The sequence below is a fragment of the Suillus fuscotomentosus genome (genome assembly GCF_016647785.1).
Source record: "Suillus fuscotomentosus strain FC203 chromosome Unknown F5891scaffold_19, whole genome shotgun sequence".
NCBI classification, from domain to species: domain Eukaryota; kingdom Fungi; phylum Basidiomycota; class Agaricomycetes; order Boletales; family Suillaceae; genus Suillus; species Suillus fuscotomentosus.
Window position 1 is genome coordinate 97,570 of NW_024539531.1, and position 19,302 is coordinate 116,871.

The 19,302-nt window shown below is 48.4% G+C and overlaps 5 protein-coding genes across 5 annotated transcripts; 4 read left to right on the top strand and 1 right to left on the bottom strand.

Annotated features, from left to right (window-relative positions):
• The first annotated feature begins 37 nt into the window (after positions 1-37).
• Positions 38-3,072, top strand: F5891DRAFT_1025909 (Endonuclease/exonuclease/phosphatase). Its single transcript, XM_041361394.1, has 5 exons — positions 38-141; positions 194-629; positions 682-1,778; positions 1,845-2,504; positions 2,562-3,072. The coding sequence occupies exons 2-5, from the start codon at positions 249-251 to the stop codon at positions 2,632-2,634; spliced, it is 2,211 nt and encodes a 736-aa protein (XP_041227453.1). The 5' UTR covers positions 38-141; positions 194-248; the 3' UTR covers positions 2,635-3,072.
• Positions 3,073-4,377: 1,305 nt separating this feature from the next.
• Positions 4,378-7,075, bottom strand: F5891DRAFT_1025923 (PLP-dependent transferase). Its single transcript, XM_041361395.1, has 13 exons — positions 6,778-7,075; positions 6,483-6,726; positions 6,185-6,437; positions 6,007-6,132; positions 5,936-5,954; positions 5,648-5,887; positions 5,569-5,586; positions 5,447-5,519; positions 5,362-5,398; positions 5,255-5,308; positions 4,961-5,192; positions 4,795-4,900; positions 4,378-4,626 (listed from the first exon to the last, which is right to left on the bottom strand). Exons 1-13 carry the CDS (start codon positions 6,970-6,972, stop codon positions 4,544-4,546), a joined length of 1,680 nt encoding a protein of 559 aa, XP_041227454.1. The 5' UTR covers positions 6,973-7,075; the 3' UTR covers positions 4,378-4,543.
• Positions 6,778-7,800, top strand: F5891DRAFT_189517 (Prefoldin subunit 4). Its single transcript, XM_041370844.1, has 5 exons — positions 6,778-7,152; positions 7,203-7,248; positions 7,301-7,380; positions 7,429-7,496; positions 7,558-7,800. Exons 1-5 carry the CDS (start codon positions 7,135-7,137, stop codon positions 7,748-7,750), a joined length of 405 nt encoding a protein of 134 aa, XP_041227455.1. The 5' UTR covers positions 6,778-7,134; the 3' UTR covers positions 7,751-7,800.
• Positions 7,801-11,509: 3,709 nt separating this feature from the next.
• On the top strand, positions 11,510-14,949 carry F5891DRAFT_189774 (uncharacterized protein). The gene is made up of 2 exons (XM_041370845.1): positions 11,510-12,136; positions 12,190-14,949. The coding sequence occupies exons 1-2, from the start codon at positions 11,802-11,804 to the stop codon at positions 14,753-14,755; spliced, it is 2,901 nt and encodes a 966-aa protein (XP_041227456.1). The 5' UTR covers positions 11,510-11,801; the 3' UTR covers positions 14,756-14,949.
• A 1,537-nt stretch (positions 14,950-16,486) lies between these two features.
• F5891DRAFT_1277355 (uncharacterized protein) lies at positions 16,487-19,040 on the top strand (the record flags this gene model as incomplete). The annotated part of the gene is made up of 15 exons (XM_041370265.1): positions 16,487-16,989; positions 17,016-17,214; positions 17,276-17,318; positions 17,367-17,391; positions 17,442-17,481; positions 17,531-17,743; positions 17,788-17,884; positions 17,933-17,981; positions 18,028-18,086; positions 18,137-18,257; positions 18,311-18,417; positions 18,467-18,605; positions 18,654-18,799; positions 18,852-18,896; positions 18,949-19,040. The coding sequence occupies 15 exons, from the start codon at positions 16,487-16,489 to the stop codon at positions 18,999-19,001; spliced, it is 1,839 nt and encodes a 612-aa protein (XP_041227457.1). The 3' UTR covers positions 19,002-19,040.
• Between the last annotated feature and the right edge of the window lie 262 nt (positions 19,041-19,302).

Consider the following 19,302-nt stretch of genomic DNA (forward strand, 5'->3'; position numbering starts at 1 on the left):
CGCCGGCGTAACAGTGGCAGTGTCCCCTGGTCGAGCTTTTGACTTGAATTATTGTTTCCATTCCACCGACTTCACTGACGACAACGACGAGCACGACGACGACAGCAGCGAGCAAGATACTTGTCAAAGGCACTTGAAACTGTCTCTCTCATTTTGCTTATACTATCGTGTAATACTGACGTCCGACGTGTAGAGGTCTCATTACAGTGCATATTTCCTGCGTGTGATATTGCGTTGGCCCAGATGCGATGTTCTACCCTTCGCAGTCGCCCGCAATCTCACACAAACTCGCCCACCCACACCATGTTAATGTTCAAGACCAGTCCCCTTGGTCTCGAAATGTCAATCACACACATACGCATCACCCACAGCAGAGCATAGGTCCACCTCCACCATCCCCAGGTTACCCGCTCTATACAAATGGTGCTGTGAATCCTATTCAGCATCACCCGCATCATCCCCTTTCACACCCCCCGCTCCCTCCCCACCAGCACCAGAATTCTTTGTCTCATTACCCTTCTCCACCCAATGGTCACATCCACCCGCAGCATATGGGCCAGGCATCACCAGGAAGCGTTGGCAGCCAGATCATAACACCCCATTGGCAGCAGCAACTTCTGAAGTGTGAGGTACGCTGAACAGCACTCCATTTAATTCAATCTTATAATACGTCATACAAAGATGATCAGGTCCTCTCGGTCTTCACATCACCGTGCCCGCGCTAGCGCAATGGCATCACGCACGGTCATTAAATCCGCTATCCCTATCACAAATCCCAACCTTGTCAAGCCCAGTATGAGCACAAGCGTCGACATCACAGAATCCTCCTCGAAAGACCCACCCGGAACACCAGCTCTATCCTCCACCCCCGCCTTGAGTGCCGGCGAGAGCTCACCAGGCGTCGCAAATTCTGTGGTCAATCACCCTTCGTCCACTGTTGCTCCTATTGCCGAGGCCCCACGGCCTACCGCCAAACCCCCACAGAACACCTGGAACTCTCTTGACATGGGTGGCATCAATATTAAAAACATCCCACCGTCTTCTGGCCTCTTCAAGTTCACTTTCCTCATCAACCTTTATCTCAACCACAATGCCCTCACCTCTATACCTGCCGGAATTGCGAAGCTCCGTCACCTTGAACTCCTCGATCTTAGTGGAAATAACCTCTCAACAGTTCCTGCTGAGCTCGGCATGCTCACCCAGCTGAAGGAGTTATACTTGTTTGACAACCATCTTGTGACCCTGCCAGCTGAACTAGGCAGTCTGCACCAGCTACAGACAATCGGCGTCGAGGGGAATCCCATAGACACGTCTCTGAAGGCCATTGTGCAGAAAGACGGTACACCCGCCCTCATTTCTTATCTGCGCGACAGTTGCCCTGTCCCATCTCCTCCACCAGAACGTCTTTGGAAGTCGCTCATTTCGCCTCAAGAGCGGGAGGCCCTTGCCGCGGATCCTGCTACAGAGACGCTCAGTACTCTCTGCTACAACATTCTGTGTGAGAAGTACGCGACGGAGCGGTTGTACGGATACACACCGTCATGGGCACTCAGCTGGGATTATAGGAAGGAATTGATATTGACGGAAATAATGAATTACGATACCGACTTTTTGTGCCTGCAGGAAGTGGATATCGCACAGTACGAGGACTACTTTGTGAAGCATTTGCAGGGGCAAGGGTATGAGGGAATTTACTGGCCAAAGAGTAGGTATAAGACGATGAGTGATGCAGATCGTCGGCAGGTTGATGGGTGTGCAACGTTCTACAAGGCAGACAAGTGAGTGCCCTCTTTGTGTTGACCTGAAGTTATTATCATGCCGACATTATTTATTCATTCTATCAGATACTGCCTCGTCGAACGTCACCTCATCGAGTTCAGCACCGTCGCAATGCAGCGTCCCGACTTCAAGAAAACAGATGACATGTTCAACCGTGTACTTGGCAAAGACCATATTGCCGTTATCTGCCTCTTTGAGGTGAAGGAAACGGGCACTCGCATCATTCTTGCCAATGCTCATATCCACTGGGATCCTGCGTATCGCGACGTCAAGCTCGTCCAAGTCGCGCTTCTCGTTGATGAGATCGAGAAAATCGCTGCGAACTTTGCACGGATGCCCCCGAGGCCGGATACACCCCGCGCGCCCGTCTACAGCGATGGAAGCAAGATCCCGCTGATCATTTGCGGAGACTTCAACAGCGTTCCGTCTTCGGGTGTATATGAGTTCCTTACGAACGGGAGCGTGCCACCCGACCACCCAGACTTTATGAGTCACCTGTATGGGCGGTACACCACGGATGGGTTGCGGCATCGTTTGGGGCTCAGAAGTGCGAATGCGGCAGCGGGTGAACTCCCGTTAACGAATTATACGCCAAGCTACCAAGGCGAGATCGATTATATATGGTATTCGACTGCAAATCTAGCTGTGAATGCGGTACTGGGAGAAGTAGACAGAGGGTATTTGGAAAAAGTGGTAGGGTTCCCGAATGCTCATTTCCCATCAGAGTACGTCTCCTCTCTGTCTTTTTGGATACAGACTTGTTTCCTGACATGCTTTGATAGTCACATATGCATCATCAGCGAGTTCCGCGTGAAGCCTCCAAGACCGCCAGCCTTGCTACCAACGGCGTCTTGAACAAGCTAGTAAGCATCCAAATACATCATTTATCGTCTCATTTCTTGTACGCACATGCATTTGGCGGTACATTGGTTCTACTTATCGGGTGCACACATCACATATTCATGATATTCTTTTCCATGTCCAAGTTTCTTTGTTTGTCGTCGTCGTACGTCGTTCTTTCAAGTTTCCGTACGATTTTTGTGTTATCCTTCTGTCTTTCTTTTTTTCGTTCTATTTGTTTTTCTTTCTGGTGTTCATTATAATGTTGCGCCTCCTTCAAATTACATACATACATACGACATACAACAAACTTTGTAGCATGTGCTGTACGGTTCTTTGTGTATGAAACGGCTATTCCCTCTCTGCTCCTTGAAATATTTATGATAGTTGTACCAAATCAGGGTGTTGATCAAATCTAAGGATAGTCCCGGCCTATACCATATACTTTCAAATCCCCATCCCGGGCTTGAGCCCATCATCTTGAGAGTTTGTGTCTTGACTATCGGCATATGACTATGTATGAAACCCGTTTGTGTATCATATTCTCATATTCCCGATGGCAACGCGAGCAATTTGATACGGTTGTGACATCGGCGGGCAAAAGCGCGCAAGGCTAATGTCCTAGAATCGTTTCCTCCGAGTTCGGGGCTTATAATTAAGGTGGACAAAGCATGAAAACATGATACCTGATGCACTCCAGAGGTCCTGACATTCGAACTGATTGAACTAAAAGAGAGACGATGGTACTCCGTACTGCGCCTAGAACCTCGTTATGGGTCCTGTTCGATTAAATCATCATGGTACGATTCGCATGCCAAAGATTTGATGTATAATTCCCATTTGCGAATGCTGACGCTCGAGGCACAGCGAAATTCGTCTGTAAGTATATGAAAGAATAAGTATAACGTTGTAGATGCACAAACATATTTTACATAGTACGAGCGCTACTGCCTGAAAGGCCTTGCCATGGAGAAGCCATACCCGAATTTCGTTTATGGCCTCTTCCAATGCTATGTGGTGTTATCAGCGTACGATAAACGGGAATGAATATACAGACCAGACTATGCTGGTCGAGAAGGTCCGAGGCCTGAGTCTCGGCCCTCGATCAAATATTCCAGTACTTGCTTTCAGTGCTTTCCGTCGGATAAATGGGGAAACGCCGATATCAAAACTCTAGTGCATAAAGAAGGAGTCAAGTGGACAGAGGGGCTGTGGACTCCGTGTCGGGTGGAGAAGGATTGCCAATTGAGAGTTTAGATAACAATTGAGTTCCAATATCAGGGTACGACAAATGACCAATAAGATAGGTACAAACCAGAAGGGAACGATAGTCCCTTGAGAATGGAAGCTGAAGAAGGTTACTTAGAGGTCAGTCGTGGACGTAGATTCAGAATGAGATGGCTCACAGGCTGATGTCGGAGACTAGTTATATATTAGCCGCATGTATAATTTTGAGTTAAAAAACGACGGAGCCTAGCGAGGCCTCGACCAACACTGGACATGCCGATCTTCCCTTTTAGTGATCTTGACACCGAAAATGAGGCGTCAGGAGCATTTTGAGGTTTGGTGCGCCTGTACAGCAGTGGTGGGAAGAGATACCATACATCAGATACAATTCAACACTGCCCTATCCTTCCTCTAGCGAGACTCACGCTTTGGTGCCTACAATAGATCATGATTGCAATATGCCTAATTCGAAACCAATGAGGGACACAAAAGATTTTCTGTCGGTGGGCTAACGCATAACCTCCACGAATATTTCTATACGAAATAGCGGTGCCATCGCACTATGCGTGACCCGCCATTAGATAAATTGTTCTAGGGTGCCTACAATCAATTACAATACATCATTCTGATATGCTAAAGATGCAAACCACATGTACAAGACTGCTCCGTGTTTCCACAGCAAAATCAGAGCACTGCCTCAAGCCTTGTACAATGTATCCAAGAACATCGTAGCGACCTCGCTGACCATGTCCGGGCCGACGGGGCTAGATTGTCCAAGTCCTGAAAAGAGTAGCAGGGTCAAATTATATATTCACCATGATCGTGACCATTGATGATGGCAGAAAACGGTGGAAATTATAGGACAAAAAAGCAGACGCAGGTTGTGGAGATGATTGTGAAGGCACAAAACTCGGCCACAAAGAAAATCAATCAATCTTTGAGACGTACCGTAGAGCGCAACCATTGTCCCCTTGCCAGACGGTGCCAACTTAGCTTGCTGCACAGAGTCCTTGAGATCTGCGATGAAGGTATCAACGAGCGGGAGCGTAAGGCGCTTTCAGATAAGCACGTGATTCAATCTCCATGAGTGCAGAGAAAAAGCAAGAAGACCTACTGTGCATGCGATATGTACCGCAGCTGGTCCGGTCAGCGCATTGAGATGCCAGCCTTTCTTGGACATCGCATCCCCAACCTCGTGGACGTTCACCTCAGGCGACTTGGACCCGAATGCGACGACAGAAGCGGGCGGGGAGCCAAGCACATATAGTTCTGGGATGGAATTTGTAATGGTATTGGCAATCGTACGCGCGCATGAAACAATTTCGCGGCAGGACTTGAGATAACCACTAAGAAATGGGCCCAAAGATTACAAGAACAGATCGAGGGAAAAAAAAACAGATATACGCACTCTGATCCCATATATTGCATCGCTGCCCAGGTTCCCGCGATCAGCGCACCAGGTCTAAGTACATAGAAATTCAGGCGTAAAAATAACGGATCTAGGAATGAACATACCGGGAACCTGACAAACTCGGGCTGGCATAGACTCCACCTACAAAGAACTGAAGTTGGTAGAAACGTTTGCCAGAATGTCACGAACCTGTCCAGTAAGGTGTGATGTAGTATTGATGACGTCGTAATGCAGCGTCGCGGTACATGATTACAGAAGACCCCTATAGGATCTGGTAAGCATTTACGAGGTGCACATGAACGAAGTCTGACCTTGGGTGCAAACCCATACTATTATGCCATTAATATCTTCATCGATTACATGCAACTGTATTATATGATGACAACTTACCTTATGAGTGTCACAACTGATACTAGTAACTCCACGGACTCTGAAGTCGAATGGACTGAGTTTATACTTTGCGCCTCCGTCTTCTCCGTCAGAAAGACCTGCTGTTTCGAGGAACGGCACAATGAAGGATCCAAGGCAACAGTCAACATGCAGACCAATATTATGCTTTGCAGCTAATTCGCCTAAAACAACTATGTCGTCTTGGTTTCCATCCGGGAAATTTACAGCTGATCCTACAAGCTGCGCAACAGCGTTCAATACTACCGCTATAATAGAGAAGATGCTTACAAGGATTGTGTTCCGGTTGCTATTGGAAATTATCTGAGTAACACATCCTTAACGTGGTAAGGGACACTCACATGGCTCTACGAACGCGTTTAATGTTTACCTTTCGAGTTACTGGATCTACTGGAATCAGGTGCACTTTTACTTTCATGTACGCTGCGCCTTTGTCAAATGCGGCGTGTGCGGTTGCTGGAACAATCCTGTAATATCGACATTAGGATTAACTCACAGCTTATGAGCCGCAATACCCACATCTCAGGCTCCGTAATACCCTTAACTTCTCGTGCCCAGTCTCTGTAAGTTTTGATAGCCATGACAATAGACTCGGTACCGCCTGAGGTCATGGTACCAGCTCCATCCGGGTTGTTGTACATCCGTAGGCACATTGAGACGATCTCAGCTTCCATCTTGCGGATAGCAGGAAAGACGTCCGGATGTAAGGGGTTAGAAACTGTATAACGCTCGAAAGCAGCGACAATAACTCTTGACAGATCATCCCCCCCATCTATTTATAAGGTGAGATAGGGAATGACTGTGGCAATTGACGCACGGTAGACTGCTCCTGATAATTTCCCGTGTTTCCAATCAGCATGTGTACCCAATTCGCCATCCATTTTCTCCATCTCTGCTATTATCCACTCCATGGATTTCCCTTCGTCTGGGAGAACGAGATGCCGCGAAACATTGACTCCTTGGGGTACGAGCTTTCCCTCAATATCCAGTCTTGCCTTGTTCAATTGCTGCTGAACGTCCTTCTGCACTGAGGGTACTCTCAATGCTAGCAGTAATACTTGCTGTCTTTCGGTCAGCTTTCATAGCAGTAAAACTAAATGAAAGTCACGCACTTTGTAGGTCCATGTCCAGGAGTCTCTAAGAGAATCAGTTATGCCTCGAGCTTGAACATGCCTGCAGAACTTGAGAGATTGAGTTATGACGAAATAAAAGAAAAGTGCCGTCTTTGCTGTCTCGTATGGCGTCCTGGTCCGTAGGAAATCCCTGACAATCACCGGGTCTTGCAGAACAAGCTTGATGGAAGACATTTTTGTGTTGAAATCGACGTTTCCGTGGTGATAGCAGTGTATAGGTAGGAGAGCTGTAGAAGAGTGTGAGTTTCGCCAGCCTGCACAGTTATATTAATACGACCCTCAGCCGGCAAAACCATATTAATTTGGCAAGTGCTTCCGAACCACCAAGTTTATAACATGAACAACATGCGGATGGTATGACAATTGCATCACGAAGCGAGGATCACTGAATCAATCCATTCAAGCTTGCGGAAGAGGAGGAGAACGATGACGGGACTGAGGTTACATGGGGTGCGTTCTGAGTTTTTGACACTCAGGGTGCCAGTCGATTGAGTGCTTTTAGAGGATCAGCAGCGTATCAACACGTTCTCCAAATTGAACACTCGTCTGAGGAGCATAGAGGAACGACTCGAGGAACTGAAGGTGCGTCAAGAAGCTAAACATTTGTTCTAGTCTCATGATAGCTTCCAGCAAGAGAAAGAAGCATTAGATGACCTCTCTACAGAGCTCGAGCTTACTGACGAGGATGAAAGTGTGCTGTGCGTTTGAACACCGTGCTCGCGCAAGAAGAAGGACTAACTTTGTTGGTCTATCAACCAGATACAAGATCGGCGAATCTTTTCTTCACCTGCCCCAACCCCGCGCGATAAAACGACTTGAAAAGGATCAGGCAGCTTTATCAGCTCAAATCTTGGACCTATCAGCAGGCGCGGAACAATGCGAAAAGGAGATGAAGGAGCTGAAAGTTACACTGTATGCCAGGTTTGGCCGCGCAATCAACCTCGATGAATGATCGGTATCAGCGTAAAGTATCACTCAGACATCGGGATGATATCATCACCCTCATCGTAGCCTTCTGACTCGCGTCATGCAGGTCAGCTACATCTGTATCTCATGGGATATAACTGCAGCACCGTCGATCTGTCATAGGCGTGTCTTCACACCAGTACACCCATCGTCGCATGTACCAAATGAGTCTGAAGCGTGGGGTGAGACATCCCGTATACACGATTTGCTTGCAGTACCTTGGAACTGTACGAGTGCGATTAGAAATCTGAATACTGATAACATCCTCGATAGCCCAACTGTCAACAAATAAGGCGAGTCTCCCAATCTACTTCACAAATGGGGCGACATTCATGCAAAATAAGATGTCTGTGCTAAGGAATCTAGGTCTACCAGACGGCATTCATATCTCTGTCGTCCTGAGCCGGCCTATCGAATGCTTCCATCGAGTCCAGTCGGTAGTTGGCTTCGGAGAACTCTGTAGAGAAGCGCATCATTCACCTGAACTACCGGTCTAATGATCCAGCGCTGAGGAATCGACATTGTCCATATGTCTTGGGCCACCATACGAGTCTGCTATAGCAACTTCCGTTATCGTTTTGCTGACAAAGCTAGGATGCCTGATAGGGGTCTCGAGATAAACCGACTGGGCCAGCTAACAAGAATGCCAGCGCTAGCCAAGTATAACGGCATTAGAATACTCGTTCGATAGTTTCAAGATTGGCAACAACCAAAGAATCCGAGGCAATGGCTGTCTCATTCTTCCTTGATTGGCTGCGCATGGTGACGCCCTGACAGGATCAATGAACGGGTGGTTTGTGGAGTTCGAAGCTCAAAGGACAATGTGCTGTTGAAACGATTGGAAGGATATAAAAGCAGGCTCCAGGTAGTGACGGCTTACAGAAGCGGGCAATTCATTGCAAGCCGTGAGGTCGAAATTCGGGATACAGGCACAAGAAACTGTGTCGCAAACTTCGTAGCCAACCATAACGTCCAGAAACGTCACTCGCGTGGACGCCCGATAACACACTGCTTCTCGCTGATCTTGTCAGGGTCAAACATTCAGGAATTGGATATGTCGACCTGGCAGTAGGTCCGCCCGGATGATCATTGGCTCTAAGGTACTCGCTATATCCGTACCATCTCCGGGAATCTTGTTGGCGCCTTCGTATGCATGGGTGATAAAAGTGTTCACCTCTCGCGGATCTCGGATCTTTGATCGACGAACCATCGCTAAATTTGAATGTAGCGAATGATCGTGCTTGTCCTGCGCTATTTTCTTCGTGGATGGCAAGTACATCATCAGTGGTGGCACGACGAAAATATCGCCAATTTGCCGGAGAATTGGATTAGATTGCCGGGGAACTCTGAGATGAGTTGTTGATTCCTATACATTCATATTGACTAGGGTCCGCTCGCAAGGTACAGCATCGAGAAATGACGCATTCGGGCCCACATTCGTGGCACGACAATAAGCCATCCTCAACTTTACCAGGCGTCCACTGTCATCGGAGCCGCCCAATGATATCAATGGTATTAAGCAGCGTGACATCGCAGAAGACAAGGAAGCGGGATGGGAAACAAAAGAAGGCCGATGTATCCCAGATAAGTTGGGATAGTGGAAGCTACTGCACAAGGCGGATGAATAGGAATAGGTCAGCGGATCCCGAATGTGTGGACGTTGTTGCCCGTCCAATCCGCAATACAAGCCACGTCATATTCTAGATGCCAGGCATTTCCACACATTGCAGGACTAGGATGAAGATGAAAAAAGGAAACTCGTCGTCGGTAAGATGGTATTGCAAGGACGTGGTCATCGCATCGGGTCGTCCGGTGCAATCAATCAGTATTCCGTAGTTTAACAGATAAAATGCCGGGACTGTCATGCTTGTTTCAAGGGTACTGCCGCGCTAGTCGGAGATTTTGAACTTGAAGATAGCGATCACTTTCTTGTAGGATGTACATCACGATACGAACATTTGTATATTTCCTAGATTCGACTGTAGTGTAAACGTGCTAAATCGCATCTCTTGACAGGCTTTTAGCTTTGCATTTTTCCCTTATGAGTGAACGTCCAGGCCTTAGAGTGAAATTCTAGATGTAGATCTCTACTACAATGAGTAAAACGGCCGTATAATGTTCGCCTGCTTGCCGCATTACAGCCGTATTCTTTGCAACATGTCTGCATGGATGGGCCAATAGTCTTTATGTGCACCTCTTCCAGGTAGCCGCACTTCCACTAGCATGGATAGCTGGAGAGGTGCACATAAAAGACCCGATAGCAACCGACCTCTAGGACTACACAACGTCCAACTGAGCGCATTCGGCGGCCACAGAGTGTTTTCCGGTTTCCCCCGATGACGCACCTGTAAATAAATCAGTACTGTTTCAATATCCGATTGATCTCCGAAGAATACGGGTCCGAAGTAGTCCGAACGCAGGTGCAGGCGCAAACATAGAGCTTTGTTCAAACTTTAAAGTCAGGGAAGTTGGAGCCGTGCGTCATGTGAATGGCGCAGCATCGAATCCCATAGCTAGCAATAGATTCTGTCAAGTTTACGATTCGTCAGTCTCCATCTTTTCCGAATGTTCGAAATGAGCATAGCCGTTGAGCCTCGTGCGTTTCATTTTTGTGTATTTCCACGAGACTTTGCTCAAGGGGCTTCTTGAAGCACATCCACGTTAGGAGGGTCTTCAGAAACCCTTTGAGCGCTGAGTGCTCAATACCCGTCTAAACCAATCCAGGGAAGGCCGAAGCACGGCTGCTGCGGAATGAGTCATTGCTAGTGTCTGCAGGCCTTGTAAAACACCACCGAATCCCATGGTATGTCAAAACTTTAAAGGTCAATCAACGCATATCAAGTGCATATCGAGCGTGAGATTGGCGCACATCAAGCGTGCGATCTTACCTTGTTCGTGGTCGGGCATGTGCCAAATAGCGATATTGCTTGCAACAATGGCGGCATGGCGAGGACCATGGCGATTGATAAGAGAGAAGCAGATTGTAGATGGCCTAAAAACACCGCGACAGTAGAGATAACAAACGTGATCCAGTGAGTAGACGACCGGTGGCAAAATTGGAGTCGAGGAATGAAAGAAAGGGAGAAAGAGGGATGTACAATCTTATTATAGTATGATAGCGTGTGAAATAGGGTGTGCAGGACTTAACATTGAAGGAAGTATCGTGGTGTGCTGGCACACAAAGGATTCCGGTGGAACTTCGCGCTCATGTTCCAGATTCTGACCTAATGAACACGAGGCTACTTGTGTTACCGGACTAAAAGCGAGATTAAATTTAAATAAATACTTAGGACGTGGCTGCATTGCAGTGATGAGCAGCTCGAAAGGGCCTGGGCTTGGGAGAGTTCGGGGGTAAGACTTTGTAATGGAAGTCAAGTGAGTGGTTAGCGAGATCTGGTTGATATACAGCATGATACCGAGATCTTGGAAATGGAGGGCGCGCCAGAGATTAACGACAGGAAGATAACACCTGCTGATAAGTGACGCAGCGTACACAGTCATTTATGCAGATGGCGTTTGTATCCGCATTCAACCGACGGCTACTACCAATGGATGTGCCTTTCATTTTGTGCAGGCTGGTCCACGCGACGAGCTAGAAATGCAAAGCTATGCGATAAGTGTTGCGCCGGTGTAGAACCCCGTAAATGGGAGGAACAATAAGCGCTGCAGGACGGAAGACCGATGACTCGATGGCAATTCTATTTGAGCAGGTTTCTGTGGAAGTCTGCAAACAAAGCTGTGACTCGGGTATTGCCGTGCCGCAGGGATCGTCGATCCCATATACCGGATCAAGAATTAGCAGCCGGCTTCGCTCTCAGCCGCGGGCAACGTTCGGACGAACGAAAGGTGAGGTTTATTATAAGAATGATTCAAGTCTCGCCCGGTCGATGTTTCCTTTGTCGCTCACAATTACTAGGAAGTTTGGATCTCCCACAAATTACAGGACTAGGACCAACTGTAGCTAGTTGGTGAGTTTGGCTTGCCCTGAGTGCGCGTCTGTAATTCCAACTCATCCTAACCAGGGTCTCTCCGCCAAGATGGCATTCAGTATAACACGCCCGGCTTCTCCTCAACTTCCTACTTCTACTCCCATAGATGATCATCTCAGTACAGCTCTCCACGCCGCTCTTAGTCGCGTACACGACGACATGGTCCATCAAGACAGATCACATCATCACCCACCACCTGACAAGTCTCGCATAGACATAATCCTGGATTCTGATGTCCTTGCACTGAAAGGCACAACAGTAGACATCGAGCCTGCCTTACTTTCTGGACATGTCGTCCTCACTCTCTCCGAAGCGACATCCATCAAAGAAATAAACCTCCAGTTTCGTGGCAAAACCCGTGTACCGCCCTCTCTTCACGAACCGTATGTGCTTTCTTTGATGTAAACCTTCTTCTTTGATTGAAAAATTCACCCAGAATTTCCCTTAACTCATCTGGCCAGACATACAGTATCTGCACATATGATTGGTCCTTCCTCGAAGGCGAGAAACGTCACTCTCATACCCTCAAAGCAGGCAAACACCTTTTCCCATTCTCACTCGCCCTCGGCGGTTCCCTCCCCTCCTCAATACACCTCCCTTCCACTGCTTCTCAATCATTCATCTCCTATAAACTCCGTGCAACCGCCGTCCGTCCTGGCCTCGCGCACAACCTCCATGCGTCCCACCCTGTTTCCCTAATACGAAGTTTCGCAACAGACTCGCTCGAGTATCAGCAGACACTTGAAATCGAGAACACATGGCCTGATAAACTCATGTACACCCTTGTCCTCCCCCATCGCGCTTGGGCTGCCGGCGATACCGTTACTGCCCTCTGCAAATTTATCCCTCTCGTCAAAGGTGTTCGCGTCCTCAGCGTCGTCACCAACCTCAACGAGACCGTGAAGATTCCTTCAAGGGGGAGCGAATTCACCAGAGCTGTTGTGGCTACAAAACACGAAGTTACCAATGGCAAACTCAAGCTTGTCAGCGAAAGTTGGTATGGCATCAGGCAGCCCATCGGCACCGGTTCCAAATCGCACCCCTTTGGCGCTACCGATGTCAGTGTGCCCACGTCCCCTGCTCAGGAGGATAGACTGCCAAATTTTCATCTACCCGATCTATCCCTCCATCAGGTCCCCAGCATACCATCTTCGTCCTCTTCCCATTCCCACTCTCATCCAATCGCAAGCTCCTCCTTCGCTCCTTCACATGATTCCGATCCCTCCCACGACGAACCCCCAAACGTCGCTTTAGACGAATTCACCTCAACAGACCTCATTTCCCCGCTCTCCCTCACCCTGCCACCAACTCTCCCTCCGTCCCATTCTTTTGACCCAATCCACATCTCACACCGAATCCGCTGGTCCATCCTTATGTCAAACCTCGACGGGCATACTTCTGAACTCCGCTGCAGCCTCCCCATAACCATACTCGATGGGTGTCTCCTCACAGAAGCTCGCGCTGCTGGGCGTTGGGTCCGCCGCGTTGTTTTAGGCGATCACGTCCAAGGTGAAGGCGAGAGCGCTGGCGCAGGCATCTTCGGAGAAGGAGAAGACAACGAGGAGGAAGGTGAGATGCTCCCCAGTTACACCGCTCATGTTAGGGACCGTGTCGCCAACGCCTTCCTACCTGCCGGATCCACCATGCGCGTCGCGAATCCCTATGTGTCTACAGCACCACACATTCCCCCCACGCCAGGAAGTGCCACCAACGCATCCTTCCCGCCGCGTTCAGGAACGAGCTCACCACCACATCCACACTCACATCCACACCCACATGCGCATGCACATGCACACACACTCCCGCAGAGCGTACTCGATTGGGTCAATTGTGAACTTTTAGGTCATCCACGATCGCCGAATTCTGATCCTACGAGCCAAGTCCCAAGTCGGCTTGTTTCTCGTGCGCCTAGTCCCGAGCGGCGTATGCGGGGGGCAATAGGCTCACCTATAGCCATCTCCGCCCCAGATTCACACAGACATCCAGTGATATCAGACTCTGAAACGTATACCCACTCACCGCCTGCATCCCGCACGCGAGGCACGTTACTCACGGTCGCGATGAAGCCGCTTCCTTCTGGGTGGTTGAGCGGGGGCTCGAGGACTGGGAGCCATTCCAATCTTGCGGGGATGACACATGGACACGGATTGGGGATGTCGAACGTCAGTGGGTCGTATGGGGCGTCTGGGCATGGAGGTGTGAGTATAGGTGGAGGAGCCCATCTCCATTCACGATCATTTGGGAATCTGGTATCGCCACTTCAACCCCTCGAATACCCACAAGGATTGGCCTCGAATGCGGGAGGACATTCACGTCCGCGCACTGCGTTTAGTGTTGGTGGAAGTGGAGCTCAGACGCCTTATTTTAGTGGCATGCATTCTGCACCACATAGTCCTCATACACCTCCTGCTGAGATCCCGGAGAGCGCGATTTGGGAGAGGGGGTTTACGGAGATGAATTCGAGCGGTGGTGGTGGGACACGTGGGGAGGAGTTAGATGGTGTGGATGGGGTCGAAGTGAGTGTGGGAGGGGTTCAAGAAGGGAATGCAAGTGGTGTTCTAGATGGTGAAAACGTACACGCGAATGCAGCACCCGACTATCGCGTGTCGTTTCAGGGATGTGTCCCCCCACTATCGAGTTTAGCGGGTTTGCCCAGTTATGAGGAGGCTGCTGGATCTGGAGTGCGGCAGGAGACGCGACGGTCTGAGTTGCGTTTGAGTTTTGATGGGAGACGGGGAAGGGCGCTGGAGGGGAGACGTTCTCCGTATGATGGTGAACATTCTCCTCGTGATGAGCAACATCCTATCCTCCAAGACGGGTCACATCATATCTTGCATGACGAGTCACTTTCAGTTATGCATGGCGGGCGACATTCTAGCACGCACGACGGTTTCCATCCAATTCAACACGATAGGCCTCCCAGTCCGCACGATGCGCGGGACGGGATACGGTTGAGGGTGCCGATTCCTCGCTGGAGGAGGGAGAGCGGTGAGGGGTCGTAACGTTTGTGAGTGCTCTTCGCACTCGCGTTGCATTGAGCATGTCATTCCTACCATCTCCTTGGGCTCGACTGGGCATTGTCCTGGCATCTTGGCTTAAACTCTTACTGCATCTCATTCGACATCACACTTCCGTAGACCACGATCGTCATTAAAGAATAACGGCCGTCTTCCCCAACCACCTCGTCATCTCACATACTTGATAACAACATTATTTATCTCAACTCGCATCCCCTCATCTTGGATATCCGATAGACAATAGACTGGATTATGTGTAGACTTATATTGTATGTAATAGGGTAATAGGCAACGGGCATATGAGGAATGATTGAACATGCTGCTATGACACCAGATTCAGACGGATACGCTGTGCGTACGGTGGATACCAAGTTAATGGTAGGTAGGACCAATTACGAGGCGTACAATGAAAGTTACCAATTCCGAGAATGCATCACCGTTCTCAAATTCCATCCTGAATAAACATATTGCTGTGTCTTGCGCATAGTCCTCGACGCTGTGTGGGTTTGTTTCTGAAATCGTAAGTCGTATGTCAATTATCCCACCATATTCTGGTACAGACTGTGGCAAGTGAGTTGAGAGACGGTATGCGCCGAGCGGGCGAAGGCGCTTTGTGATGGAGTACGGAATTTTGTACATCCATGCGCGATCGTAAGAGAAGCAGTGAGCGAGGACTCGGAGGGTGGAGGAAGAACCCATCCACTCTCTTGTGAGCCAAATACTAGATCACCAGTAAGATGTAGGATATCGAGAGACCATTACCTGGAGTAGTCGCCCATGCAGAACTACTCTAAATCCTTGTTGCTGATGCTACGCAGAGATCAAGAAGAACTCCCAAACGATACTGTCGGTCTAATGTCTGCGAGGACATATTTTCGTGAAGTAGAACTGCTTCCATAATTACACTATGGCGTAGCTCTGGTTGGTTCAAACTAGCGATCTGGTGAGATTTAGACTATCATGTTGATGGATATCCATTACACACCTGACTCGTCCCGTACTTCAGTAAGACGCAAGGTGTTTGATCTTGCATTTTGCGTCACCACATCAAGAACAATATTAGCTTTACTCATATGGAGAACAAAACCCTGAAGCAGATCGCGTGACTGTTCCAAGTGGGATAAGAAACATCTAATCAATGATGATTGACCTCATATTGACCCCAAGTATACTAGTCTAGTATGGTATGGTGGGACCAGAGAACCGCTGAAAGTCGTGTCCATGTGAACGACAGTCAACTTCACCAACTTTTAAATTCACATGAGTTGTGGTCAATGACCGTGACCTTGGTTCACTGACCAGAAAAACACTGACTGGATCACCAGTAGACACAATACCGAGGAGACTCACTATTTGATAGTACATCCGAGCCAAACTCAGGGTTGTGATAAGAATGCGAAGGACAAGCATTCGAGTCGTATGATATACCATGGTGGTATTTGAATGATCTGACATTGTAAGCCGCGTCACGACCACGTACTAGTTACCTATTACTTATGGTGGTACGTTATATCAGAAAGTTGGCAATGTTTACTGATCACGTACATAATCATGTGATGTGCTCTTCAGACTTCGGACGATTTTAATGATGGATTAATCTATGACTACGGTTCAGGTGACCCGGATCGCATAATTGGAGTTAAAAACCAGGATGGTTGGTGGTGTCACTCTAAATCCCAGACTCTCAATCCGCACACCTCAGTTTTCCGCTTCAGTATGGCGACTGACCCGTCTCCCCAACGCTTACCTACGCTAGATCGGCTGGGGGTCACTGATCCTTCCAATGTCTCCTCGTCCGAGGTAGCCACCGAGTGGCTCAACGCTTTCTCAGCTGCAATAGCTCAAAGTGATACCGCAGCTGTTGTCGACCTCTTTCTCGAGGATGGCTTCTGGAAGGACGTGATCGCACTGACTTGGGATTTCAGGACATTCGAAGGAAGGAAGGATATCAAAAAACTTTTAGATGCTCGTCTCGCTGCCACGGGTCTCAACGAACTACGTCTCTTACAGGAGCCCTTAAAAGAACCTGTGCTGCAAAAAGTTTATCATGATCTTGTTTGGTTGAGGTTTTGCTTTAGTTTTACCACCAAGCATGGCAAGGGTACTGCGGTCGTTTATCTCGTCCCCCTTCCAGATTCAAAGTGGAAAGCCTATACTCTGTTGACCTGTCTTGAATCGTTGGCCGATTTCCCTCAAAAAGTGTGCATTCACGTTCCTTTGTGAGCACTTTCTGACTCTGTGGAAGCTCGGTCCCTTCAGAAACAAAGAGGCCGATCATGGAAATTGGGGAGAGAATGCGGCGCCAAGAGGCTGAGTTCTCAAGCAATGACCCAACAGTGCTTGTCATCGGTGCAGGGCACTGTGGCCTTGAGGCCGCGGCACAATTAAAGTGCATTGGTATACCCACGCTTGTCATCGATAAGAAACCTCGGGTTGGAGATAGCGTTCGTCCCATTATAGTTTCGGTATTTGAGTGTAGCTAAAGGCTCAAGTGTGGTTTCATAGTGGAGAGATCGTTACAAGACTCTTTGTCTGCATGGCACAATCTGTTTGTGCTTTTTCTTCTACGGAAGGGGATTGACTGACAAACTTACAGGGTTCAACCAAATGCCTTACCTGACGTGGGTGGTTTGTCAGAACTCCTTTGACTCGTTCGTGATCTGTTCTGCAGCTTTCCACCAACATGGCCAGTCTACATCCCAGCTGAAAAAGTACAATATTATCCACATAATGAATGTTCACTGATTCTAGTGATTGCAGCTGGCAGACTGGTTGGAAGCATATGGAAGGTTGCTTGAGGTTGACGTTTGGACGGCCTCAACGATCACCAGTACATCTTGGAACGATAGCACGAAAACCTGGTCCGTCGAAGTCAATCGCGGGGGTAAAGGTACTAGGGTTCTGACCGTTAAGCACCTCGTTTTTGCCACTGGATCTGGCGGTCGTCCCATAGTTCCCGATATCCCCGGGAAGGTATGTAACGCTAGAGCTGATCAAAACGTGACTCATGGGCGCAGGCAAGCTTCAAAGGGTCTACCGTGCACTCGTCAGAATTCGAATCTGCGGCTAATCATATCGGTAAAAAAGTAGTCGTAGTCGGTTGTTGCAATTCTGGTTGGTCTGTCATCTTTCGTATTGAACAAGGTCTAAATATTTCATCAGCGCACGACATTGCTCAAGACTTCTGCAGTCACGGCGCCGACATCACGATGTGTGTCCCTTCGGTAGTGTCATTTTCATATCTCACCGAATATCAGGTATCAACGATCGTCGACGTTCGTGATCTCGGTGGAGTCAATGGCAGCAATGTCACGCGGTAATTATTTCTATGGTTGTTGGGAGTTTGGCTTGACTTTCCTTGCCTAGCTCTTTATAATGATGACTTCCCCACTGAGCTGGCCGATACTTATAGTACCTCGCTACCTTGGGCAGTTTCTAGGCGACTGCATCAACGTATGGTTCCTATAGTCGCCGAGACCGCAGACAAGTATGCCAGGCAAATCAAAAGCTCAGTTCCAGATGCATTGATCATAATCACAGGGCTATTTTAGATGGACTGGCCAAAGTTGGCTTTAAGACCAATCTTGGCATATATGGAGCAGGTCTTATGGCCCTTTACCTGGAGCGCGGTGGTGGCTACTATATCGGTGTGTGTACCTCTGATGCACAGCGAAGATATATCTCAACAGCCTCCAGACACCGGAGCGAGTAAATCTATTATCAACGGGGATATCAAAATCAAAAACGGTTCCGCAATCGAGTCCTTCACGGAAAACGGCCTTCTATTTGCTGATGGCACCGAGCTACAGGCAGATATCATAGTGTTTGCTACGGGGTATGCTAATGTTTCACTTTGATGAGCAGGACTCATACTTGCTGACAGTTATGGCGATCCCCGTGATTTCATGCGCGAGGTTTGTGGAGACGAAATCGCATCAAAAGTTACCCAGGTCTGGGGTTTAGATGAAGAAGGGCAATCTGCGGGAGTGTGGAGGTACTGCGGGCATGATGGTCTGTGGTTCGCAAACGGTATTTCGCATCGTTCTTGTTGTGTGTACGTCAATCTCACTTTAATGAACAGCTAATTTGTCTCTAGCGCGCTTCCACAGTCTCCATTTGGCCATGCGTAAGTTCCTTCTTTGTGGTATATAGAGCGTTGCTAATGATCGAAATTGTAGAAATCAAAGCAATAGAAGAAGGTGTTTTGAATAGAGCGGATATAGTTATTTGATGACATTTCGAAGATTTGCTTATGATAAGGGCTGGAAGACCTGTAAAATGTACGACTACTGATTGTGAGAGGTTGTATGTAGAATGAATTCAATAGAATTTTCACTGGAGTCCTCGTACATGAAAAACAAGATTTTGGTCGGACCATGTCACCAATGTGTTTTTTTAAATATACACGTACTCCTTCTGGTTTGAAGACCCTAAGTATATGAGACATACGGAGGCATACTCCCGCTTATATATAATAGGTTGTGTTTATTGTCACCAGTAGAACCTCGCCCGCGCAGGGGTTCATTGCCTTT